Source organism: Phragmites australis, chromosome 10 (genome assembly GCF_958298935.1).
Source record: "Phragmites australis chromosome 10, lpPhrAust1.1, whole genome shotgun sequence".
NCBI classification, from domain to species: Eukaryota; Viridiplantae; Streptophyta; class Magnoliopsida; order Poales; family Poaceae; genus Phragmites; species Phragmites australis.
The window spans coordinates 34,144,337-34,170,544 of record NC_084930.1 but is presented as its reverse complement, the minus strand read 5'-3'; the positions used below and the strand labels follow the sequence as shown (position 1 = coordinate 34,170,544).

Sequence of the window (26,208 nt, the reverse complement as noted above, 5' to 3'; positions counted from 1 at the left end):
GGCTACCACACTCTTTTGGAAAATGTCAAGTGGTTTCTTGGAGTTGCTGGCCTTTTAATCGCTTCCATGGTCAAAAAATTGCACCACTGTAGTGCGTAATGCATTTTGCTGGAAGGCGGAAGCAGTATGCCCAGTTGATACTGCACTGGACTTGCCTGGTACTGGCTGGTCGCAGCCACTATGTGTGTTTAGCTGTCCGAATCTCCTTCAGCCTGATCTGGTAGATGTGTATAATTTAAAAGAGAAATACGTTTGGTTATCTGTATTCATTGTTCTAGCTTAGTCCAGCATATGCATATATACGATCTCATCCTGGTTTGGAAATGAAGCTCTATTTGAGTTTAACTTCGTAGTCTAGCTCGGTGAATGCAGTTTATGTATCCGTTTATATATGTAGATTTACTTATCAGTGTTACAATTATTTTTATACAAGTAACTAATCATAATCTCAACTTTATATCGGTTCATATAGATATCATATTCAGTCAACTATTTAGTCAACTAAATAGCAGTTTAACATATCTAGACATATACAACTAATCAAAACTCACCTTTTTTTAAAATAAATATAATTTCTTTAACTTATATCATACAACTCTACGAAACCTTATCAGAAGAAACACACCCCATATCTCCCGCTGTATTCCGTAACGAGACCATTGTGATGGTGTGAACAGTGATATACCTCTTCTTTTCTAAAAAGAAGCTTTCGATCACACTACGCACTATCAGTCTCCAGCGGCCGCACGTTGGTAGTCCAGCGCCAGCCAGGGATCAGGATCACCACAATCTTGCAGATTTTTTTGGCACAAGTCACTGTCACACATTCTCAGATACACAAGTTGCAATTAAAAGTGCTTGTCACACAACCTGCTGAAAAAAAGCGTCCAACCACCACGAGCTGGATTAGAGTAGCAAAATGCAGGAGCAGAAGCTGACAAGCTAGACAGGAGGAACCCAAACCATGGCGTCCATCCACCACGAACTACAGGAAGAAGAGCAGGAGGAAGGAGAAGAGCACGACCGCCATGACAGCCATATCACCTCTCCACTTCGTAAGCCTCGTCATTCTCAAACCATTCCTTGGTTGGTGTCCCGGCGGGAGAAGCTCAGCGACCGGCACTGTTCCGTTGCTTGATTTACGTCCTTGTCATGCAGTGCAACCATCGGGCGAGGATTGGGAGGCAGGGGCGAACTCGCCGATCGAGCAGGTGGCGCTGACGGTGCCGGTGGGCGACAACCCGGAGACGCCGGCGCTGACGTTCCGGATGTGGGTGCTGGGCACGGCGTCGTGCGCGCTGCTGTCCTTCCTCAACGCGTTCTTCTGGTACCGCAAGGAGCCGCTCACCATCACGGCCATCTCGGCGCAGATCGCCGTGGTGCCACTGGGCCGGCTCATGGCGGCGGCGCTGCCGGAGCACGCCTTTTTCCGCGGCACGCGGTGGGAGTTCTCCCTCAACCCCGGGCCATTCAACGTCAAGGAGCACGTGCTCATCACCATCTTCGCCAACGCCGGCGCCGGCAGTGTCTTCGCCATCAACGTCATAACCGCTGCCCGGGTGTTCTACGGCCAGCAGACCTCCTTCTTTGTCTCACTCCTCGTTGTCCTAACCAGCCAGGTATGCATTTATGTATATATCCACGTAGACAAATAGTTAACCCTGTGTACACGACGGAGCTTGAATGAATTGATCATACAGGTGCTGGGTTTCGGTTGGGCGGGAATATTCCGGCGGTATCTGGTGGAGCCGGCGTCGATGTGGTGGCCGTCCAACCTCGTGCAGGTCTCCCTGTTCAGGTAGCTTTGATTATTATTATCTGTTTTAGCATTCATTAAGAAAACAAGAAAGTATTATTTATCCACTCAAAAAATAAAATATTATTTACAGAAACCCGATGAAACAGGTCCAAAACAAGAACAGAAACGACTAGCTGAAAGAGGAAAACCCTGAAGATAAAAACCGGAGAACAAACTAGATTAAATTACCCCCAAAATTAAAGAAGAAAGAAAAAGCTAGATTGGATTGAAGGCAAACTCCGATTAATTTGTTGGCATACTAGGCGCTTCCATTAGTTAAGATGATTATCAGCCCTTACGTAATTCCACCAGTAATATATGGCGTATTCAGTTTTTCCTTATGTTTAACAAGTGATGGCGCAACCAGTCGACCTGCGTATATGCAAGCAAAAGAAGAGTGAAAAAATACGCAGTTTCTTACCACTTTCATGATTCTCTCTTAAGCTCAAGACAAGTTCCAAATATCAAGACAGCTAGAATAAAACATCAAGATTAGATTGGAGTAGACCCAATGATTGAAACGGCTGTTGTAGAGCCAAAATACACACCTTTTGCCAGTTCCTCCTGACCTGAGTGAATCACACAGTTTGCAGGTACAGCCCTGCAGGGATAAAATAGTGAGTTAGTGACTTGAAACTACTAACTAGCAAGCATGTCCATCAAAACAGCAACCTCACCTATATATTAAAGATAACCAAACGTACTGCCTAGTAATTTGTCAAGAAAATTATACAAGAAATCATGCATACAATTTGTCTGGACAAACTTTTAACAATCTGTTGAAACACAGTTCTAAGTGATAAGACAATAAAATTAGTGCCACCGTGCCTATGAACAAATACATCTAGAGAGCACTTCATGAGAAGGTGAAATAACATATTTGTGATGCATATACTCATCAGGGCACTTCATGAGAAGGAACGAAGAAGCAAAGGTAGCATGACGCGCAACCAGTTCTTCATGGTGGCATTCCTCTGCAGCTTTGCCTACTACATCTTCCCGGGCTACCTATTCCAGATGCTTACATCTCTGTCCTGGATCTGTTGGATCTTTCCCAACTCCGTGGTTTCCCAACAGCTTGGCTCAGGTCTCCACGGCCTTGGCATTGGTGCAATTGGGGTCGACTGGTCATCCATTTCCTCATACCTCGGAAGCCCTCTCGCTAGCCCCTGGTTTGCCACTGCCAACATTGCTGCTGGCTTCTTCATCGTCATTTATATAATCACACCGATCACGTACTGGTTCAATATCTACAAGGCACGCAACTTCCCCATCTTTTCAGACGGTCTCTTCACAGTGACTGGACAGAAGTACAACATCTATAGCATTATGGACTCCAAATTCCATTTTGATACCGATGCCTATCAGAAGAATGGGCCATTATACATCAGTACCTTCTTTGTTTTCAGCTATGGTCTAGGTTTTGCATGCCTTTCCGCAATGGTTTCCCATGTTCTCCTTTTCCATGGAAGGTAAATTTCTCTAACCATTTGCCCCTCTTGGTGTACTGTGCAAAAGTAGGTATGCAGCTATAATTGCAATGTTTGTTTCCAGTGAAATTTGGCAGTTAAGCAAATCAGCTTTCCAGGAGAAGAAGATGGACATACATACAAAGCTTATGAGGAGATACAAGCAGGTCCCTGAATGGTGGTTCATCTGCATCCTTGTTGCTAGTGTTGCATTCACCATGTTTACTTGTGAGTACCACATTGAGCAACTGCAGTTACCCTGGTGGGGGGTACTGCTTGCATGTGCCCTTGCCATTTTCAGCACCCTTCCCATTGGAATTATCAAAGCAACAACCAACCAGGTATGGACTCCGAACATTAATATATATGCATACCGCAACTTATACAACCTTATGATCAGCAGTTCAACTTATTGTATCGATGTAACAGACTCCGGCCTTGAATATCATCTCAGAGTACATCATCGGATACTTATATCCAGGACGTCCCATTGCAAACATGTGCTTCAAGGTATATGGATACATTGGACCGCAGCAAGCTCTAGAATTTTTGCAAGATTTAAAGTTGGGTCACTACATGAAGATTCCCCCTAGGACCATGTTCATGGCTCAGGTCAGCTCAACTAGTCACATGAATAACAAGCTTACTTTCTGAAAGGAGGATAAGCACATTCTCCTACCGTATTAAATATATCCCTAAAAGTATGTTAATGAAACATAACAGGTTGTGGGCACTTTAATAGCTGCTGTTGTATACCTTGGAACAGCATGGTGGTTGATGGCCACAATCCCCAATATCTGCAACACCGAGCTCCTTCCAGTGGATAGCCCTTGGACATGCCCATACGATCATTTGTTTTACGATGCATCAGTCATATGGGGCCTTATTGGCCCACAGAGAATATTTGGTGATTTAGGCACTTACTCAGCCGTGAACTGGTTCTTCTTGGGTGGTGCCATTGCTCCCCTCCTTGTCTGGTTTGCACACAAGGCATTCCCAGCTCAGAAGTGGATCCTACTTGTCAACGCGCCCATACTGATCGGTGCGACCAGCTTTATGCCTCCTGCCACTGCAGTCAACTATAATGCATGGATATTCGTTGCATTTTTGTCAGGTTACGTGGTCTATAAGTACCGGCGAGATTGGTGGGAGCGACACAATTATCTGCTGTCAGGTGCCCTTGATGCTGGTTTGGCATTCATGGCTGTCTTGCTATATCTATGCCTCGGACTTGAGAACATCAGTTTGAATTGGTGGGGCAATGATTTGGATGGATGTCCTCTGGCTTCATGCCCCACTGCAAAGGGTATAATTGTACATGGATGTCCAGTGCATAGCTGAGAATCTTCTCAACGATGTCAGTACCTGGGGATAAAACTAAAGTTACCTTAAGGAGCATGCAAGGATAAATGAACTATGCAGATACGAGAAGTCTGGATGATATTCTTCAAAGCTTAAGAAAGATTTTAGACCATTCAAGATGAGGAACCGAGATGTGCTTAGAAAGAAGAAACTGCGGGGTCTTGATGATATGGTGAACAACTTGATTCCACATTTGCCGGTAAAGATAAAGATGCAATTAGGATTCCACATTTGCGGATTATTCCATTATCTGTCAAATATATGCACATCCTGATAACATCAGGATCTAGACTTGTGATCCGCGTGTGACTTGTACTTACCACAGCCTCATTGAGCTGCTCCCGAGCCACCTTCATTTCATCATGCACAGCCCGCGCAATCCTGTCTGTATCCCGGTAGCTTCACAACCGGCAGACTGGCAACCATCCATCAACGAGAGCAGAGCGCGCCGTACCATCTGGCCTGGCCACTAGCAACTGGCTGCATCATCAGCGAGCAGATGTGCACCCTTGAGACCTTCCTTCCCAGCTCCCATGTGTGCCCGGCTACCCCCGTCGCGCAGGCGACAAAACAGCATCCAGGACTGTTCCCCAATCAGGCAGGCATTTCGTCGAGCGCCCTGAGAGCAACGCCGAGAGGGAGGTCACCAGTTACGGGCGCCGGATCGAGCGAGGTGTCGCGGGGAGGACGAGTTTGGGAGCGACGGCAGAGCTGCGGAGCGGCAGAGGCTGGCTGGTCGTGGCGGGGCGGGGTGGGGCGGAAGGCGGCGGCGGAGACCAGTGCGCGCCGCAGGGGACGGCCGTTTTCCCCGCGAGAGGCCGCGCGGATTTCCTGATGGCGTAACAAGTCTGTATTTTCAAGTTGGTGGTGCTGAGCTTTGAAACAGATCAACAAACGATACAAGAAGGGCTTAAATTCTCTTGTCATTTTAGTCGCTTAGGAAATTTGAAAGCATCGAAACGATTGTGTGTTCAGTAGAGTTTTCCTGATTTTCGAATTGCTTGTTCAAGCCGTGGCTGTACAAGTATCGCTTTGGTGTGCTGCTGGAGAAAGGAACTTCGGATCCTTTTGGTCCGGTCTTAGGTTCCTTTTCCTTAGTTCTTGTTTGGTTGTTTGTATTTTTTTTGTGTTTTGCCATTTTTTGTGTGTTTTATTTTAAGTGTTTTTGTTATGTTTTGTTTTCTTCTCATTTAATAAAATGACATGTAGCTCTAGTGTATATGCCCCAGTAGAACAAATAGTCGCTGTACCCTTTTTTAGGGTCAGCCGCTCTGGAGCCTGATGGTTGGCATTACCGCCTAAGAAACCCATGATCACTATTGCAGTCTGAGTATAATGAAAGCACAAAGTGATACGTATGCCTTCCAATTCATTCAAACATAGCGATACATCAGAATACCATCTTTCTGACGACAAGTGAAAAATTCAGATAACACATTCAGGCAGTCAGACTTCAGCATGAAAGATGAAATAGTATTTGATTCCATTTCCTTCTGACTCTGAACAGAGATTACAAGTTACAAATATCTAAACAAATATGGCGAAAGAATGGCATGTAATATGACATGTATAACAACTGGAGACATCCGTATACGCTGTGAGAGACCCTGCTCTACAACTCTTTCGCTTCTACATAACATGCAGCTAATTTTGCAGGGGACTCGGCAGCCAAAAGAATATAGAATTACAACTACTAACAATTGAATCTTTCATCCTATCAACTATAAAACAAAAGGCTGTTATTTCTTTCACCTTTTTTTTTTGTCCTTCTGAATGTATAAAAGAATTGTCAGACTGTATTATGAACTAATGAATGATCACCTAACAGCAAAAGAACCACTGAAAATGTCTGTTCTTTCTTCTTCAAACCTTCTCCATTCAGCTTTGCTGAGAATGGGATGCTGTGGTGGACACGGACGCAGACACCGTGCTGCCTCCGGCGCCGTCGCTCGCCGGCGTCCATGCCGACACAGTGTACATCGCCTGGTCCAGCCACCAGAGCGTGAGCCCCTCGCCGTCGCCCTGCGCCTGCACGCTGTAGTTGCCAGGCGCGAACATCCTCGCGATCATGCGCCCCTGCATCGCCTCCCGGTCGCCGATACTAGCGTTCTTGAACCCGCCGTCCTCCATGCGCCGCCGCCACCCTGCGAAGGTCTCGTGCCGCTCGAACCGGTCGGAGCCTTCGAACGCCACCGCGTTGCGGATCTCCCGTGTGAACAGCTCCTCCGCCTTGGCCCTCGCAGGGCTTGCATGTGCCAGACCGGCCGCGTCCACCGTGTCAAACGCCGCGGCGTAGTACCGCAGTGCGCGCGCGAACCGCGCCTCCCACCGCCCGGAGTTGAGGGCGTCCTCGTGCTCGCCGAGGAGGAGGATGGCGGCGCCCGTGCTGCTCGCGAGCCCGAGGAAATCGGCAAGCGCGGCGCCGGTCTCATCGCGGAGCAGCCGGTGCGCGGCGAGTACGCAGTTCACGGCGACGCACTCACCGCGCTTGACATGGAGCATCCACAGGCGGACGTCCTCAAGCCGGTCCACCACGGCGTGGAACTCGAACGCGAGCCCGAGCGAGGCGGCCACGTGCCCCAGCCGCTCGCCGGTCTCTTGCAGCTCATGCCTTGACTCGCCGACGCCAGTGATCCGAACGTGCGCCGGGGGGCTAGCCCGCGCGGCGAGGCTCTGGAGAAGGCCCGGCCACTGGAGCCCCTGCTTTATGTCGAAGTCGATGACGTGCACGCGATCGTGGCCGTCGAACGCGCGGAGCAGCCTCTCGTTGAGAGTGAAGTGCAAGAACCGCGGGATTGGGGTAATGGTGTTGAGTATCCGCAGCGCCATTCCGTCGTCGTCGCCGACGGCGCCGTCGGTGAGCTCCCGCGGCGGGGTGACGTCGAACACGTGCGGCCACATGCGCACCATGCGGAGCGCGAGGGCCTCGGCGAAGTAGGCGGCCACGCGGTGCATCGGTGTGGGCCCCGCCGGCGAGGCCATCTCCCCGAGCCGCGCCAGGTAGTAGTTGGCGGCGTCTTGGTTGCAAGCGGCGAGGGAGTCGGCGCATGCTGTGAGCGCGCCCACGAGCTCCATCGCCTCCCGCCCCGCCTCCCCGGGCGCCGGCACGCCGTTCCTCGCGTGGGCCTCGGGCGGCGGCACCGCCGACGAACCGCCGTCCGTGCCGCCCGACGAGGACGGCGAGTTGGACGGCGACTTGCTAAACTCCTCCTTCTTGGCCGCGGCCAGCGACGGCCCCGCGGCGGCCATGCCGTGGGGGAACGCCGCGGCGCTCGGCACCAAGAAGACCTTCTCCTCCTCCGCTTCTTCTCCTTCCCCTGCCGCAGCTTGTCGCACTTTCCCTGCAATGGATTGATGGAACCATACCTTATCTCCGTCGCCGCCCATTCTTGTCCGCTTGGCGCGAACAATGGGGCCGCCATACTCCTCAACGGCGTCCTCCTCATGGGCCCGCTTAACAGCTCTGCTCCTCTCCCAGACACAGTCGGCGCCGTTGTCGCCGGGCTCTGGCTTGGCGCCCCAGGAAACCGACTGGGTGACCGGCGGCGCCGGGTGGGCACGGAAGGAGCAGGTGGCACCGCCGCTCCTGGTGTCGCCTGCCGCGACGCGTGGGGTGGCACCGCCGTCGCCACGGTTGCCCCGCTTGGAGAAGCCGCAGGGGAGGATGTCGAAGCGCTGCGCGGTGCTCATCTGATACCTCGACGACGAGAAGGAGCAACCAGCCAACATCCCGGAGACCAGGCCGGATGCGACGTGCCTCGAAGAGATCTACTCCTCTCCTCCTCTGTGCAACTGTGCCTTCCTCTTCGTCTGCTTCCTCCTCCTCCTCTCTGTTGATTCACTTCTCACTCTGTTCTCTCTCGTTCTGCCTCTCTCCCTCAACTCTCTGTCTCTCTCTGCTATCTGGCTATTGCTTGAGATCTTTGTGAGGTGAGTTGTATATGAATCGATGTACAAAAGAAAGAGGAGTTTGTTTCTTGAAAAGAATTTCGTCAGTTCTCTTTGGGCAAAAAAAGAAAAAAGAAAAAAATGAATGTTTATGAGGTGGCTATGTGTATGTTATGCTGTATATGCAGGAAAAAATGGGGGTTTACAAGAATTCTTAGTACAAAAGAATCAAATAATTTATAGGAACAAATGACCTAAAACATCTAGAAAGACTGGACAATGGAGAGCATGCTGGGGCTGCTCACCCTCTGCAGAGCCCGCACGGCGGCGATGACGGCGACGACGGCAAAACCCAGCGAGCGGGAAGCAGAAAACCCCAACACCTCCATTGCTCAAAGAAAAGAAACGAAAAAAGAAGAAGACGTTTTTCTCCAATAAATCAAGAACAGGGGACGACGCTAAGAGGACATCCGACTCCTAAAGATGCAACCTTGGATGGTTCAATGCAGTGGCGATGGAGACGCGATGTGTGTTCCTATTCCCTAATGGATTCTACTGCTGCTGCTCCTCCTCTTGCCTCACCATCAGCACTCCTCTCTCTATCTCTATCTGTGGCTCTCTCGTCTCTCTCCTCTCGCTCGCTCTCTGCCTCTAGTGTGAGGGAAGGGAGAAGAAGCCCGGGCCAGGGAGGAAGAAAAGACGGTTCAGACTGTGTGGCGGCTCGGATCCCGAGGCACCGCGCGCGCCGTCGGATCGGGACCGGACGGTGGTCCGGGATGTGACCGTTGCGCGGGGGGTGCTCCCGCCTCCCTGTCCCTGGTCAATGTGACCGTTGGGTCAGGTGCGCGGCACGTGAGCTCCTCCCCGCCCCGTTCTTGTTACCGTTGGGCTCCCCCCCACGCCACGCGGGCAGTCATGGCGTGGGACGCGTGAACTCTGCGGCCTGTCCACGTGTCTGCTGACGCTGTACGACGGATACGCACGCCTGTCCCGTGTGGTCTCGGGTCACTTAATGAGCTGGCATTTAGAGAAGCCACTTGGAATATTACAAGGTTGGTACAGCTCTGGTGAGTGTCACTACTGTAGCTCTTTATACCATCTGTTTACATATCCACATTGTACGCATGTGGCATTTTCTGGATTGCTATTCTTTAGGTCCTATTTCGTATAGCTCTATATTCAAAGTTTTAGTCCTATTTCACATAGCTTTAGATTCAAAGTTTTTTTTTCTAGTCAAATCTAGTTTAAAAAAATCTTGAATCTGTAGTTGTGAGTGAATAGGAGTATTTAGTTGAGTAATTTGGTTTTTATTTTAAATAAAAATAAAGATTTAAATTATTTTATTTTATTATTTAAATTTTAAATTCAGCATAGAACTCAGAGCTAGAGCTGAGCCAAACAATGGGTGACATTTCATGTATTGCTATTCCCGTAGATTGTGCTAAATGCTACTAAACACATTGAGTAGTGTACGTGGCATGTTGTAATGGTTGTGCAGTACCGGGACGGAATTAGGCACATGGCAGTATGAGTTTTAGCCTAACACTCAGATCTAAATTTTTATCAGATCTTAATATATAAATTATAGATTTTTAAGATTTAACATAAACTTCAATGGGCACCCTAATCTGTAGTAGAACTATCATCGACTCCTAGCAACACTTAGATTGCTCTGGAATACATCGGAAACTACCTAGATAAGTGACGAAATAGCACGATCGATAAATGCCGTAAAATGGCTTTGCTGTCTACGTGCTAGCATTACCTGTATAGCATTGTTACATGTTCGAATGATTGCTTTAGGATGTGTTTGGTTGTTCGCACGAAGTTTTGTGGAGCTGTATCGTATATCCTGTATGAGGGGAAGCATGTTAAGGGGATCCGTATTCTGAAAAAGAAGTGTGTTTGATTGGTTGGATGAACGGATGCAGGTTGAATTTAAGTTTGTGTTTGGTAGGTTGAATCTGAAGCTGCATGAAGGAGTTCACTGTCGCTGGCGAGTGGGCCCAGCTGCATCCGGGGAGCTCTGGTCATCCGCCCATCCAAACATCCGTCTCAATCATCCTATACACCGAACGTTGCATGCGCGGATGCATGCATGCGCGGATGCACCCATCCAAACACCCCCTTACGTAACCAGTACATACATGGCTTATCAAAATGATGAGTTTGCATTCAGAAAAGACAATTTTAGTTCGCGACAAAAAGATGTTTCTATACAACTGTCATATGACACGTTCAGCAGTATAAGCATCACCATACATTAGTAATACCGACTCTGGCAAGTAATAACACTAGTTGTAAGAACATTTAGAACCGTGACATTGAAATGCCTACATTGCATAACCCTGACACACCGCTGCTAACTCTTGGATTTTTCTGAATGCTTGGGATACCTTTTTTTCCCGACTGTAAACAGAAATCCGTTTACTTGTAGAACTTATGCGAGCTGAGTTGGTCACTGAAATGCTGGTTTATAGACTATTTCATATTTTACCTACACATATGTGTTACATATAAGTATAACCATGCAATTCAAGTCCTCGCAAGAAGAAAAAAAAATGCAATTATAAGTCGTTTCTGCAGTTGATTAGCATGTAAGAGCATATACAATTGGATGTTTAGATGAGATACTTATAGAAAAGAAAATTGGTTTTTTTTCTGCACTGGCATAAGTACTTAGATGAATGTACGTTGCTTATTTAAACGCCGTTATTTATATTAAAGATAATAAGATAGTTAACTATATTTAAGAACTATGTTTAACACTATTTCTTAAGCACCTAGTCATGCTCTAACCATACTAAAGAACCATTTGCATGCGTGTGAATTATGTTAACTAAAAGGAGAAAAGTGTCAACCTGCTAATCTTGCTAACTAGTACTACTAGCTGTTTGTAGCCGTTTAGTGCTACCTGCTTTGCATCCGTAGAGCCCCAACGGTTCAAAGAAATACAGTAGTTTCTTCGTGTTCTTCTTGCTCTACGGCCATGCAGCTTAATGGCGTTGCTCATGAGTTGCATCAGCACTAGTTTTCAGTTGGTATCGAACAGCATGTAGTAGGAACTACATGTGCTATTAAACAAAGCAAAGCATCCAATTTCGTGTGTAAGATAAATTTTAACTTAGATAATCTAAACATACATTCACACTTATAATCAACCGAGTTAGCTAGGCTCATTTGTTGTATTAAATTGGTATCACACTTACTACTTGATGTTTATAGTCACAAGCTAATCAAATGGTCCGATAGCCGTAGTACTTATTTCAGAAATTAACTTGCGATAGCTGTAATTAAATGGAGCGAAACAAACAAACAAATAGTTTCTCTTAGCAGTAAAAAAACGGGTGCAAAAAACGGGGGACGAGATCCTGAGTCCTGACGGAAGTTCGCCACCCGCTAGCAGGTGACTCTGACCGGTGGGCCCAACCACCGACAGAGACCCGCGCAGCGAAACAAACCCGACGTTCTCTCGTGAATAGTGATGCCGTTGCTCCGCTTCGTCGACGGAATCGGATCCTTTGAATTTATCCACGGGTGAAGTCAGGTGACACAGTGAATGAATCAGATGCACTGCTACAGTGTAACGGAACAGTAAAATCGATTGCTGCAGTACTTTTGCTACCGTAAATTGACATCAGTGGACTGTTCATCTACTCACAGTTTACTGTTCCCCGTGACTTCATCCCCTAAAGTCAGAGGATCCGGATCCCTTCGTCGACACCTCCGGCGAGCTCTAGAGTCTTGCGTGATGTGTTGTGCTGTCGGTAACAATATTTAGACCGGAAAGCCTTGATTGCTTGGTTTCGCGCTGCAGATTGGAAGATCTATGGGCCTCGAGGACCCTCGAAAGGGAAATTTTCACTAAGGTACGTGATGTATGATTTATCAGTACTGTTTATTTATAATAAATTTTGTATTAGACAATTAAGATGAATAGTGTGTGCGTAACATATTGCGGAGTTACATTTAGACATCTATCGTTGTTCTGCAAATTCTGAACCATCAACTTCAGTTTAGGTCGTTGCTAATCTATGTTAGAATATAATACCTTGTTGGTGTCAGTGTCTTTTTTTTTCTTTTATGTTTTGAGTCAAACGCACGTTGTCTTGCTTGCGTCAGGGACGTGCAAGTATGTATAGGACTAAGACGTCAAACATGATATGTGTCATAACATTGCGATTTTCTTTCCCCACGTTAGCTGCGACATGCGATGCAACGCAAGTTACGGAGTATGGGTCGCATGTAAGGGTAGAGTCTATAAATAAGAGAGAAAGAAAACCGAAAAGTGCGATGGTTGAGTGGCACAAAAATCTCTCTCGCATCCAAGTGTTTCTGTGTTCCTACAAGCAGTACTTGAGTGTGCCTGTGTGTGGTCGCTAGCACTAGTCGAGTGGTCGTGTGAGTGGTCAGAGTGGTTGCGAGTGGTTATGGAAGTGGTCGGAGAGTGCATTGAGCAGTGCTTGCGTGCGCTCGACAAAGATCGAGGGTCAACTATTGGTATCAGAGTCTAGGTCCCTGGTGTTCTTCGCTCCTGCGATATATCGGAATCACAGGTTCCGGAAGGCTCGGGGCTTTCCCAGACTCCGCCGCGACAGGGACGTCGCGGGTCTCCCTCTTCCGCTCCACGCTGAGGACGAAACTGTGACGATGGTGGCCGTACGCTCGTGGTGCAGTGGACGGTACGAGAGGTTGGCGGCTCGGCTGTAACATCCTGAGTTTAAGCATGCTAATTAATTACAATTTCACTCCAAATTAAATTTTTTGGATTTATTAAGCTAACTAAGGTTAAGAAAATAGGTATGTGGATTTATATATACATTCATGTATATTAGATATGCTAAGTTGAATAAGTGTTCCAAAGAGCACTAGAATCAAATTCAAAATAATTTCTGCATTAAGTTGGTTCATATGAATTAGTTTGAGATTCTTATGGTTCTTTGTGTGGAGGTTTGAAATTGAATGTCTCTCAATTTTAAATTTACTCTTAGATTCTGTTCAGTTCAAATCCAATTCGAATTCGAATTCTTAGATTCAAATTATCTTCAAAAGTCTCGAAATCCAAGTCCAATTCATAATTCAAATATGTTTATTTGAGTTGATCCTAATCCAACACGCCGGCGACGGAGAGCGGCGTCCGGCTCCGACGAGCAATAGGGTAGGGCGACGGTGGCCGGATCCGGCCCGGGCGAGGGTAGATCTGGCCGGCGAGGGTGAGGGCCGACGATGAATCAGGGCGGGAGAAGCTCCGGTGATCGGCAAAACGGAGTGAGGATGGACGGATCTACACCATGATGGAGGCGGCTCGTGGCGAGACTAAGGTATGGGGCTAGATTTGATGATTTTGGGGCTTCTTGTTTGGGAAAAGGAGGAAGAGGAAAGAGTGGTGGAGCTCACCGGCGGCGAGCTTCGGTGTGGTGGTGACAGTGGTGTTTGGCTCGGGTGGAGGTGAGTTATAGAGAGAGGTGGTGTTGTGCGGTGTGGAGGAGAGTGGGGAAGAGGGCATTGTTCCTCTTATAGGCGGCGACGACATGGGCACTATGGGACAGGCGGCGCGGCGTAGAGCTCTGGCGCGTGCGGCGCTGAATCACGGGGATGAAAAAGAGATGAGTTCTTAAGTTTTTTTTTTTTAGAGAGAACACGAGTGTGACAATAAACTTTTGTAAAACCTTTTGATAGCTAATTTTTTGAGATTTACATAGAAATATTTCTTAGAAACTTGTGTGCAAAATTTATACTGCAAAACTTTTTTCAAAAAAGATGATCTCAAAAAGTTATTAAAAAAAGTTTTGAAAAAATTACCGAGAAAAAGTCTGAAAAGAATCCATGCTTCTTGGGCTAGATCCAACTTAAGAATTGCTCAGATTTACCAATGATTATCTAGCGAAAAGTCTAACACGCGGTGTTTCGCATAGACAGCAGATCGTGCGACCCAGTACGGGTGGGCCGGCCCGTTTGGTTTTACATGTGCATGTGAGCTAATTGGTGGGCTCAAGAGAAGGAACACGTGTGCGTCGCGCGTGTGTTTTGGGGATAAGATAGAATTGTTGTGGGGAGTAATGGACGAATTCTGACCGGAGGCTGGCCCTCTATATGCGTCGTTCGCTGATCGGAGTCGTGCACGACTTGCTAACAAACGGGCACACTCGGAACAGAATTTTTGCCTAATAAGCCAGAAGTCTGGCATGCACATGTGAAAAATTCCCTTCCGTGGTCGGTATTTCATTTACGGTCCGCCCGCGGTAACTGACAGCCGTCCGATCCATATCCCGCGGTCGCGACTAAGCTGGAGTCACCCGAAACGAACGCGTTGTGAAAATACTGGAGCGGTGAGCGCTTCCGCGCGCTCTCGTCATCCTGTTGCGCTGCTTTGCCGTCCTCGCCGCCGGCCCGCGTATTTTCGCGCGGCAAATTAGATCGATGCGTTTCTTCTCTTGGACCTCCCGGCCGGAAACCCGTCCTGATGATCTCAGAAATCCAGCAACAGCGAAGCTCGGTTGATGCCAGGGCTGTCGTCGAGACATCCGATACAAGCTCAACGGTAGTGCCGGACCATGGCCGGAAACCACCGCCGCAGCCTGACGAACCCTCACCGCCGCAGGCCACCAGTCGGTACAAGTCCGTTTGTGACAGGCTGGTGGAGAAATACCGCAGGCCGCAGCGATATTTCGAGACGATGTCGACATCCTGCTGAAGATCAAGAACCTCACCGGCGGGATGAGATGGGACAGCTGGATCGTCAGCCACGAGGACGAGCCGATGCAGAGGGAATCCTGGTGGCCATGAGGCCGTCCTGGACAGTGAAGTAGAAGTAGCGAGGGGGCACAAGCTTGTTTGGGCGTTGGGGGCCAGTATCGATGATTCACTAAACCCGTTTTTTGCCACTCTGTAAACTGGCTCTACAGTTTAACTTAACATAAATTATGCGAACCATGAAAAAATTTCAGTTATGAGTACTTCGTTTGGAATTGAGGAAAAACCTGCCATATTCAACAAAGGCTTCAGATGACAGTGAAACGGTATGCAAGGTGGCACATTGGCAGATATTCATTCAGGGGATTCTTCACAGCGGCAGATTCGTCAGATGACAGCCTAGAACCTACAAGTTTGTGTTGTAATCACAGTATGGTACATATGAAAGAAATGAACTGACCTAAATCGACAATGCCAAGAAAAGAACACGGGGGCAAGCTGGCACCCAAGCACACCATACATCTCTCAAAATGACCCATCATCTCCAAGAATAACATCAGCCGATTATAAAATAATAATACAGACAGAAAAAAAAAAGAGCCGCAATGAGAAATGTGTACAATACAAAATCAACTGGATTCTACTTTAACATCCGTGTCCGTGGCAACCAACAAATCCCCATTCTTGCCTTCAAGGTCTCATAGTTGCTAATTTACACCGGTTGCAATTCCTCAGCTCTTCAAGATTTGAATATACATCGCTAAATTATCACTCGGGGGTTGAATATGATGTTGAATTCGTCAGGCTTCACTTACAGAGCAAACCACAAATTAATTTGAGAGCTGGAACCTTCCTGTTGGTTTCCTCTTTCGCCATCCCTAAAAAGTGTTTGGAAATAATAAACAATCAAGCTTGTTTTTTCTGAATTTTAATGTGAATGACTAAGCACTTGAATACGAAGGACTTACGAATATTGCATAGTAGAAGAGCGTGAGTATGGCAAGTGCAACAAAACCATACTGGAAAACATTGTACCTGCATATTTTGTGGTTTGAAAATCAGAATATATTAAAAAATTAATGTACAAAACTCGCAGCACACAAAAAACAATTAATTTCATGTCTTCATTTTAGTTCAAAACTTACTTGTAAAGATACTTAATTCCACGAAGAGATTGCAATGTGTGGCCAAAGATCTCCTGAGCGGCAGTTGCTTGTGCGTAGTAGGCAAAAGCCGTGGCACAAAACTGGATCACACTGCACAAAGAAAAACAGAAAAATGTGAGAATTAAATTAAGAGGACTTTTTCAAGATCAAGAAAACATTCAACTAAATAAAGTAGGCAATCAATACTCATGAAGGAGTTATGAATTCTTTTTATATGAGGAAATGCATACGATCAATCACGCAGAAGCCATTTTTTATCTTCAGTAAGATGCCAGAACATACACCATGGTTGATTGAGGAACATGCCATTCTGAGCATTGCACTATTACTGACTATGATGCTATTTACATATGGAAAGTTAAATAAACAATTTCAGAGACATACACAAACTACAGATACACAATAAATATCCACTACCTTGTAATGTAATAGTGAAAAAGAATATTACAGCCTTCAACACTTCATAATGACTAATACGTTACAACAAAACATGTGCGACTAAAAGAAGGCATTGATAGCGCACCTGATGGAGCAAAGTAGAATGAGTCCAACATTAAACAGGAAAGAGTTCATTAAAGTGCCTCCCCATCTGAAATAAATTGACTGATCTGTTAATGAAATAAAAAAAGTAAGACTGCACAAGAAATAGTATGTCAAGGGGGAAGAGTTAGTTACTTCATTGGGTGAATGGTGATGAAAACTAATTTCAAGCCAAGCATCATCTCCCCAGCAATCACTGCAATAAGGAGATAGAAGCAGAAGAATGCAAAGGCAGCAGTCCCAAGCAGACCTGGTACATAAATCAGAAGATTAACTGGACTATTCTCCTCGGTAGCATAAGTTTACAACAATGCAGAAAAGATAAGAAGAATACCCCAAACACCATCCAATTTTATGAAGACTTCATTCAGGAAAGAAGATAGAGGAGGATCAATCAACAAGTATATGACGATATGCGCAACCCAAGCAATTGATACAATTAACCTGCGTGTACAATAACATTTTCAGAAGAATGCACTTGCGGAAAGTGGACTCAATTATGAGATAAGTAGATGTACAGTACAGAAATAAAAACATTGCACTCACCCAACAACACCGAATATAAGTTTTCCAATGTACCCAAGGACTGTGAAAGCCCATGTAGCCTCAGCCTGCGTGAGAACAGGTGTCAAGTAGAGAACTTAACACATAAAACCTAGGACATGAGAATTTACATTGAGTTACCTTTTCTCCTTGAGGGTACATCTCTTCTAGAGCCTTCATGTCATCTTCCAGAAGTAACAACTCCTGATGTTTAAAAGAGTGAACTTAGTATCGTTACACATTACACAAAGTATGGCAAAAAATTGGAGAAAGGTCTACCGCAGTAATCAGGGACAGAGATTACTCCACATGAACACTATACAAACAATCAAACATCATGTGGCACGCAAATGGACACCAATTCAATGGGAACTTTTCAACTGCCAAAACTCCTAAATGCAATGCGGCTTCTATAAATACGTGTCAAAATTGTTTTTAACTTTTCTTTTAAGCCAAAGATTTGGAATTGATATCTTAATTATTCTAGTTATTGTCAAATCCCTGATTTTTCTTCCCCTTCTCCTCTCTCTTTCTCTCTCTTCTTCCACTCTCTTCCATCTCTCCCGTCCTCTCCCCGTGACCCCGCCGCCTGCCAGTGCCACGCCGTGTTGCGCCTGCTGTCGCATCACCGTGCCAGTAGACCTCGCGCTCCGCGCCGCCGCCTAGCCCCGCGCGCCCGCCCGTCGCCGGCCTTATAAAAGGAGATGAACAGTGCAGACTCCCCACCCCCATCCTCACCTCCATCTCTCTCCCTCCGAGCCCTCCGCCGCCTCCCTCCGAGCGCCACCGCCGCCGGTGAGCCCACCGGCCCTCTTCTCTCTCTCCCTCTCTCTCCCTCCCCCTGTAGACATACCTGGGCCACCCATCGCCATCGGCCGCCGCCTTCCTGGCGCCAGCCGCCGCCCCCGCCGCCCGTTGTCCCTCCCTCTCTCTCACCCTCTCGTTCTCTCCGCAGCCGAGCCAACCGGCACTCCTCTCCTCTCTCTCTCTCTTTTATCTCCCTCTCTCTCCACAGCTAACAGGTGGGCCCCTAGAGCCGAGCCCGAGCCAAGCCCAAAAACGAGTCGAGCCGCCCCCTGAGCCGAGCCGTTGAGCTGTAAAACCCGAGCCTGAGCCTGAGCCGAGCCGAGCCCTGAGCCGACCCAAACGGAATATTCCGGGAATATTCCCCCTTTTCTTTTTTCTGAATTTCTCTCCCGGCAAAACTTCCGAAGCCTGTTTCTCCTCCGTCCTAACTCCGTTTCAACGATTCTTCCACCGATATTCATCTAAATTCGAGATCTACCCAATCATGTCAATTTCATAATTTTTGTAAATTATTTAGTCATTGTTTTAATCGTTTGATTGATTGTATGCGCCTTTGTCGTTGTTGCGATTATTAGAGGAAGGAGCATTCGAGGAAGACCCCGAGGATCCAGAGTTTGAAGAAGGAGCAGACGAGGACTTCAACGAAGGCAAGTCCTACAACCGTTGATCATATTGATCCTATGTTTTTAAATACAACCCGTAGAGCCGTTGTTTCAAACAATGGGAGTATGCATGATTAAATTAATAGTTGTGATTTTAAAGAAATGCTAGAATAGTTATGACCTAGCTTGTTTATGCCATGCTTTGTCATTGTTACCTTTATTCCATTGAAACCCTAGAAGGTTCCCAACATCAACTATAATGATTGTTTGGATGAATGCTTGAGCTAGATTATTTACATACGCTAATCATGCTTTTCAAAGATGTGAAGTGATGTGTGCATGCTGCGTGTGCGTGTAAAACTTGTGTTCTTGGGAAAACTCAAGAGTAGTGTTGACGAGGGTGAGTAAGGTACCCCACAAGGGTGGGAGCTACCTTGGAGCAAAGTTCGCCTTTGTGGTGTACTTGCTGGGAGACTCTTGCCTCGGTCGTATAAGGACCGGTTCGCTGTGACATCTCACCTAGTATCCACTTGTACAACCACATGGCCTAAATGGGCAGAACTTGACCTAACCCCTTCGACTTAGTTCGGTACCCACCCGGAGGCCGGTAGTGACAACGGGGACCAGGAGAAGACTTGGGTGGTCCGTAGCCCAAGGTCCGGCTGGTGATATTGTTAAGACCAAAGCCTTGGGATTGCTAAGTGGTCCTTCCCGTGGATCTTCTAAGGCCCCTGGTATCTTAGTGCCTCATGGGTGGATATTGTGACTACGTTGTGAGGTCGTTGCATCTCGTTATGACAGCTCCACCATTTGCTAAGGTGGGAGCCTGCACATATCTTGTGGGTAAAGTGTACAACCTCTGCAGAGTGTTAAACCTATCTGGATAGACGTGTCCTCAGTCAAGGACATGCTATGATTTGGTCACAATGATTAGCTTTTCGGCGTGAGTACCTCCTTGGTGTGTGAGTGGGCAATGTGCCCGTGTTTTCGAAAAGAAGAATTTTAGCTTTGTACCCTAAGCCTCCTGGACTACGTGTCCGCCGGCAAAAGACTTGTGGGAACTGGCGGGATGAAAGTATCTCCCCAGGGCCGTCAACCCCCGTAAGCTCAACTTACGTGTTCTCTTCGGAAATGTTTTTATTAAAGATAGTCTTTGCAAAATGAACCTTGCATCAACAAAACTAGCTTTCCGCAAAACCGAAAAGACTCTGCAGCCTTATCCTTGATCTACCCATAAGCATCTAATATTCCCCCTTGAGGTAGGACTTGCTGAGTACCTTATGTACTCACACTTCCTAATAGTGGATCCAGATGATCCAGGGACCAACTTCGTCGAAAGAGAAGATGAAGATTAGAGAAGTTGGTTTCGTCTGCACTCAAGCTGCATGTAGGGCATGTGTTGTTTTTGCGTCGTTTCCGTTGTGTTGTGAGGGTTTGTTAATTTATGACTACGGGCCTTTATTGCAATGAACTCTGTGTTATACCCTATTATCGTATTTAATCGATGTATGTCTGTGATGTCTACTTCTGTTGGAATTCGTGTGTATCAGCTACTGATCCAGGAACTGGTATGAGCTACACGAGGTGACCCCAAAGGAGGGGTCTGACAGTTATGGACAAACATGAGACTAAAAGTACTGCAAAGTTCCTAGTAGAACTAAAAGGGAGCCAAGAGGCCCCTCCAGAACCTAACTTGTTGCCATTAAACCAAAGAAATCACTAGGAGACTGTTCTTTAAAATAGCATGCCTATAACTGTCCAAGATTAACATTTACGGGTTTCCAGCTCTTACTCTTAAACACGCCTCCTAAAAGGCTAAAAGATGGTCTTTTTTTTAACTGTGATGACTAAACGTTATCAACACGACAACACTTAGAAAGAATGTCACGCCATTTGAAGGGAATGCATACCTTCTCCACAGCTTTCACGTTTTTGCGCCATTTCCTGCCCTTCTTCCCACTTCTCTCTTCTTGGTGAAGGGCTTCAGCCGCTTTCTTCAACTCCTTGGCCTTCTTTCCCAATTCAGTTGCTTCCTGCAGGGCACATATTTAACCTTAAGGACAGATCGATATCCAATCAAGCAAATAATTATATGCAACGGAAAGTTTCCTCACAAGTGGAGGCAAACATCCTTCATGACCGAAATGACATATATGAGAATATAGTCATATACACACCTTTATATATTGTGACCGTGTAATGACAGCTTTTGGACGCCGGACAAATGAGAATATAAGTCCCAATGGAAGGCAAGCAATGCCAACACCACCAAATATCTACCAAGCAAACAGCATAGTTAACAAAAAGAAAGGCAAAATTGCAGAAAGATGGCGATATTATCACAGCAGCACTAGATGTTGGATTAACACATGGTTCTTATTTCTGATACAGCTTACAATGTCTAAAGATAAAAGATAAAAAAAAATTACAATGTCTAAAAAAATTGCACTGAAAAAAATTACAGCTTACAATATCAAATATGGTGATAGCACAAATAATTAAGTTTGAAATAAACTCACCGTGAAAAGCACAGATCCAACGATAGTAGCAAGAGCAACCACATATTCAGGGAAGGTAGCACGCATTGTCCAAGTTGATAGAGAGGAAGGTGGTGCAGTAGAAGCCGCACACTGAAAATACAAGACAGGAGAGCAAGTCAGTTGCAAGTAGTCACCAAATTCGTAAGCATATAGTCAGATAAAATGGGAAACTGGAGAACTAAGAACGCTGACAAATAGTTGCGGCCAGAGACTAGTACTCATTCAGCGAAACACAAAAGACAGATAAGAGAAACAGACTAAAAGTCATCAATAAAGAAAAGGGTATTCCATCAATGGGTAACCTGACGAGTCAATGGACTGATGCAAGGCTGACCGCTTGAGAATCCAGAAAATGAGTTTGGAAATGTCTCAACCGATGAAGATAGATGCCTGACTGTGAAGTCCACTTTACCAACAAGTCCTGAAGCAACAAAATGGTAGTGCACTCAGCTAACTTGCGTAAACACACCATCAGAAAACTAAAAATTTGACACTGTAGGAACTAGGAACATGATATGTGACGATCTCATAATTGTGTGACTATTAATAATCAGTATTTCGTGCAATTGAAAGTTTGTGGAAGGAAAAAGCTAGGTTGTACGATACAAAATTCGAAGGAATGGGAACTGTTATTCAAAATCCCACTCCATTCCTCGAGTATTCATAAGAGCATTCTGGGGGTGAGAGAGAAATGGGGAACCATTGTATGATCCGCACCGTATAGGATGCCGAGGACAAGGCCGCAAACCACCGCAGACACGACGACCCACATGAGGGCGGTCCTGAGCCTCTTCCCCACGGACCTGGAGGCCAGACAGCAAGGCGGATCTCATCAGCGAAAGAGAAAAAAAATCCCACCTTTCTTGCTTCAGCCGCAAATCAAGCAAGAGATGCAGGCAGCCAGGCAAACGCCGATCAGGAGTCGTCCGTACTTGTCCTGGTCGCCCTCATAGTAGAACATGGCGAATGGTATGACGAGGAAGACGAGGACCGCGTCGGCGATGTAGACGACGAGCCAGAGCGTCTTCATCGGGAGCGTGAGGTTGCAGGCTCCGCTGTAAATGGCCCTGCGGCACGCCTGCCGGTTGGCGACATCCGCGGGGAGCATGAGGATGGAGAGGATGGCGACGGTGAGGCCGAGCACGACGACGAGCTTGGGGAAGTAGGCCTGGTTGGCGTCGTCGGGGTGCTGGTAGTTGACGAGCAGGTAGACGCTGACGAGCAGCACGACGACGCTCACCACCACCGCCACGATCACTAGGGCCAAGTTGAAGTCCCCCATCGCCCCCGCCGCCGGATCTCCCGGCGGGAGAGACTCCTCAGGACCTAGCTAGGGCTCGGGTTGGGGTCCCCCGGTGCTCCGGCGCCAGAGGCGGGGGGCCACCACCGGCGAGCGGGATCTGGGCGGCGCGGGGGACGGGATACTTGGGAGGGACGGAGCCGGGAGCCGAGCGGCGGGTGGGGTTGTTGGGTGAGGTGGGTTGACGACGGCGGCTGAGGAGGAGAGGGTGGGCAGCGTGGGCTAGGCTGGCGACCGTGACCCGGACGGCCGTTTTGGGCGGTTTGGTTGAGTTGGCTTGGGGGTGGTTTCGGCTGGATTTCGCCTGGCTGGGAGGTGTTTTTTTTCATTATCTCGACTACTTAAAAGATATATCAGGTATAACGTTTTAACTTTAACCTTATAAACTACTCTAAATTTTACAGAAATTATCCACTTATACCACTTAATCTCTACTACTTCACTTGTATATGTTTCGCTCCCAGAAATCCCGCTTTCACATTTCGTCTCTGGCTCGCACGCCCACTTACCCAGCGCGCTGCACGCAATGCACGTCAGCCGTCTCTGGCAGCTCTTAGCTGATACCCATATATGAACAAACCCAATAACTAATAAATTAGATATTTCTACACATTTATATATGTACGTTCTACGATATATAAATGAGATTAGATATATCCATATATGTATATATCATTTTTAAAAAATAATCTAAAATATATGAGTATGGTACCGAGTCTAAAACTCGAACCGGCTAGAAAGGCTGCACCAACTCAGCGGGACAATGTTTTTTCGGGGCTGCGAGTGCGACGCCAACGGCTGCTGTTCTGGTGACTGGATTGGGACGCGTACAGCGGTGCAGGAGGGGGGGTCTCCTTTTCGGCTATCCCCTCCCCCGGTTGGTGATTGGGACCTGGAGCTGGATCGGAGGTCCAGCGGTTGGTGATGGCAGCTGCTGAGTGCGTTGCTTTCGGTGGGTGATAGTTCTTGCAAACCACATCCATGACCTGGCGATGTCATCGGGGTACCTTAGCAGATAGCACATTATCAATCATCGTCATCCCAATGGGAATGTCCAATGCAATGCCGCTTGTCTGTTTCAGAACATGCAGAATGGGATGCATGCTGTAAAGCGCATGTGGTTGATAGATTTGCAAGTTTTTTCCACCTCTCGGATCGATGGATTTGCAAGCTAGAAACAGATATTTGCTTCTTTCTGAGCACAAAAGGCTGAGGATGAATGCGGTAAATACGTCAGGTTTCAGATTCCAGGGTCAAAAAAATTAGTGAGTGCATGAGGATGAAACACCATGCATGTCTCTTCCTCGTTTCCCCGGATACTTAACCTCCTGCAAATTACAACCTCTCTGCCAAGTTAAGCACAAACGTTTTACCTTTTTTTATGAAACGAAAGACAATTGTACAAACGCTGATCTTGGTTTTCTGCTTCACCGAGATGCGATTTGAAGGTGCATGACAAGAACGGCGATGCATTAGTAGAGCTACCTTCTCCAATCAGCATGAACCATGTGACCTCGACACAGGAGAGCTTGAGCCGAGGCGTGAATGGCTGCCAAATCCCACGCATACATTGAACAAAGTCACGAATCCGTACTGTTCAAGTCGGGCTATAAATTTGAGACATGATGATTTTCTTTCTTTTTTCTTTTTTTTTAAGATGAAATGTTGAGGGAGAAGATAAATAAGGCCATGCTTCCGTTTTGGTTGGCTTCTACTTCTCAGAAGTCAAAAGACGAAACAAATAGGATTTTGAAAAGCTGAAAGCTAGCTCTGATGAAATGAATCAAAAACTGAGAAACTGATTGGAAGTAGCTTTTCTGATTGAGAAAAGCTGGCTAAGAGTATCACATTGATCCTCGTTCGTTGAGTTTAGCCAAAATAGTTAAATCTAAAGGCAAAATAGCGAGGCTAATATTAATACAGAGTTAGACTCAATGATGTATAGCAAAGTCTGAACGCGAGGACCGAAGAACGGAAGCGGTAGCGAAACCCGGAAAAGAGGACCAAAAGACGAAGAGATGTGACGAAACCTAAAGGATGAAAGGTACGACGAAGCCATGAGGACGAAGAGAGGCGACACAAGGATCTTCGATAATAGAGCGAATGTTTGTCCTAGAATGAGCCTGCATGTTAACTAGAACCTGACTAGAATACGGCCAGAGGGAGCTCACCGGTAACCCTAAAAGAGAGCTCAATGTGGGCTCCTTTAGGATACGTGTTGGGATTTGATTGCATAGGGCATCATAGGTGTGCAATAACTGTAACGATGATGGGAGTTAGTGTTAAAAGGAATATTCCTGTGAATAAGGATCACATATGTAATGATGATGGAGTGGTTGATGTATGCCTATAAATGTTCTCACCTAATTGATGTAATAACAATAGATGAACAGTTATTACACTTACGGATACGAGTATTATTCACTGTGTTGCGATCACGCTCCCAATATTTCTTTTAAAGACTATTTAAGTACTAGTGTGTTGCAATGAAAATAAAAATATTGGACGCGATAACATCAAGTACAAACTTAAGCTATGAAGATATGAATACGCTATGGGAATACCGTCGAATGAATATGTTAGGAGCGATACTATAGTTTGATTTCAGATGAAATCTGAAAAATAAGAGGAGACTATTTGCTATCTTGTACAAACGTTGATCTTGGCTTCAGGTTCTGTTTGATATAGTTTGTGTTCCTACCTAATTCGTTTTCTACAATTCATTCTCAGAATCTATTATTGATAATCTAATGTAGAATTATACCGTTTGATATAATTTCTATAAAATACTTAAAATCCACGAACAGAAGCTATGGTAAACATGACCTCGGTCTGGCTTCTGCTTCACCGAGATGCGATTTGAAGGTGGATAACAAGAACGACGGTGTATTAGTAGAGCTACCTTCTCCAATCAGCATGAACCATGTGACCTCGACACAGGAGATCTTGAGCCGAGGCGAGAATGGCTGCCAAATCCCACGTATGCATTGAACAAAGTCACGAATTAGTACTGTTCAAGCCAGGCTATAAATTTGAGGCTAGAAATCCGAGAGTAGACCTGATGATTTTCTTTCTTTTTTTGTTTTTTCTTTTTAAGATGAAATGTTGAGGGAGAAGATAAATAAGGCCATGCTTCCGTTTTTGGCTGACTTCTACTCCTCCGAAGTCAAAAGCTGAAAGCTGGCTCTGATGAAATGAACCAAAAGTTAAGAAGTTAGCTGAGGTTAGCTTTTTTTATTTTTGATGTGTTGAAAACCTAAAAATTTCTTGTAAAAACAAAAGGTCAGAAGTCAACTTTTAGCAAAAAGTCCAAAAGTCTCATGCCAAATAAACAAACCTGTCGGAGAGTGAACTCCTGTCGCAGGGATCCCGAGAGACCCCTTTTTAGAGATTCGGTCGGGGGGATGATCCTGGGAAAGCTTGTTTGGGAAATAAGCAGGAACGGAAATAAATGCGATGGCTAGTGGGAGACGATCACCCTAATGCAAGAAAAAAGGGGG

General features: G+C 46.4%; 3 protein-coding genes and 1 long non-coding RNA gene across 5 annotated transcripts; 1 reads left to right on the top strand and 3 right to left on the bottom strand.

Annotated features, from left to right (window-relative positions):
• Positions 1–73: 73 nt before the first annotated feature.
• On the top strand, positions 74–4,857 carry LOC133930949 (oligopeptide transporter 7-like). The gene is made up of 7 exons (XM_062377737.1): positions 74–1,055; positions 1,159–1,619; positions 1,701–1,798; positions 2,701–3,270; positions 3,353–3,608; positions 3,697–3,879; positions 3,991–4,857. The coding sequence occupies exons 1-7, from the start codon at positions 965–967 to the stop codon at positions 4,606–4,608; spliced, it is 2,277 nt and encodes a 758-aa protein (XP_062233721.1). The 5' UTR covers positions 74–964; the 3' UTR covers positions 4,609–4,857.
• On the bottom strand, positions 1,468–5,084 carry LOC133930953 (uncharacterized). Of its 2 annotated transcripts, none has more exons than XR_009911820.1 (7): positions 4,950–5,084; positions 4,192–4,632; positions 4,024–4,096; positions 2,347–2,399; positions 2,220–2,271; positions 1,699–1,818; positions 1,468–1,607 (listed from the first exon to the last, which is right to left on the bottom strand). It is a non-coding gene; the product is annotated as an uncharacterized LOC133930953 (long non-coding RNA). The 2 variants fall into 2 exon arrangements; XR_009911819.1 differs by having other exon boundaries at positions 1,699–1,790.
• Positions 5,085–6,090: 1,006 nt separating this feature from the next.
• Positions 6,091–9,243, bottom strand: LOC133930950 (protein DWARF AND LOW-TILLERING-like). Its single transcript, XM_062377738.1, has one exon. It carries the CDS (start codon positions 8,356–8,358, stop codon positions 6,508–6,510), a length of 1,851 nt encoding a protein of 616 aa, XP_062233722.1. The 5' UTR covers positions 8,359–9,243; the 3' UTR covers positions 6,091–6,507.
• Positions 9,244–15,709: 6,466 nt separating this feature from the next.
• LOC133930948 (LIMR family protein Os06g0128200) lies at positions 15,710–22,985 on the bottom strand. Its single transcript, XM_062377736.1, has 14 exons — positions 22,341–22,985; positions 22,126–22,211; positions 21,711–21,829; positions 21,388–21,498; positions 21,046–21,144; positions 20,779–20,901; positions 17,601–17,663; positions 17,463–17,527; positions 17,251–17,360; positions 17,052–17,166; positions 16,900–16,965; positions 16,356–16,466; positions 16,179–16,245; positions 15,710–16,088 (listed from the first exon to the last, which is right to left on the bottom strand). The coding sequence occupies exons 1-14, from the start codon at positions 22,688–22,690 to the stop codon at positions 16,041–16,043; spliced, it is 1,533 nt and encodes a 510-aa protein (XP_062233720.1). The 5' UTR covers positions 22,691–22,985; the 3' UTR covers positions 15,710–16,040.
• Positions 22,986–26,208: the final 3,223 nt, after the last annotated feature.

Coding starts and splice junctions, on each gene's coding strand:
- LOC133930949 (XM_062377737.1), top strand. CDS start 965: ATGGCGTCCATCCACCACGAACTACAGGAAGAAGAGCAGGAGGAAGGA. Junction 1,620..1,700: donor TCGTTGTCCTAACCAGCCAG/GTATGCATTTAT, acceptor TTGATCATACAG/GTGCTGGGTTTCGGTTGGGC. Junction 3,609..3,696: donor TCAAAGCAACAACCAACCAG/GTATGGACTCCG, acceptor TCGATGTAACAG/ACTCCGGCCTTGAATATCAT.
- LOC133930950 (XM_062377738.1), bottom strand. CDS start 8,358: ATGTTGGCTGGTTGCTCCTTCTCGTCGTCGAGGTATCAGATGAGCACC.
- LOC133930948 (XM_062377736.1), bottom strand. CDS start 22,690: ATGGGGGACTTCAACTTGGCCCTAGTGATCGTGGCGGTGGTGGTGAGC. Junction 21,830..22,125: donor TGTCCTCGGCATCCTATACG/GTGCGGATCATA, acceptor TTGTTGCTTCAG/GACTTGTTGGTAAAGTGGAC. Junction 17,167..17,250: donor AAAATTGGATGGTGTTTGGG/GTATTCTTCTTA, acceptor TTTATGTACCAG/GTCTGCTTGGGACTGCTGCC.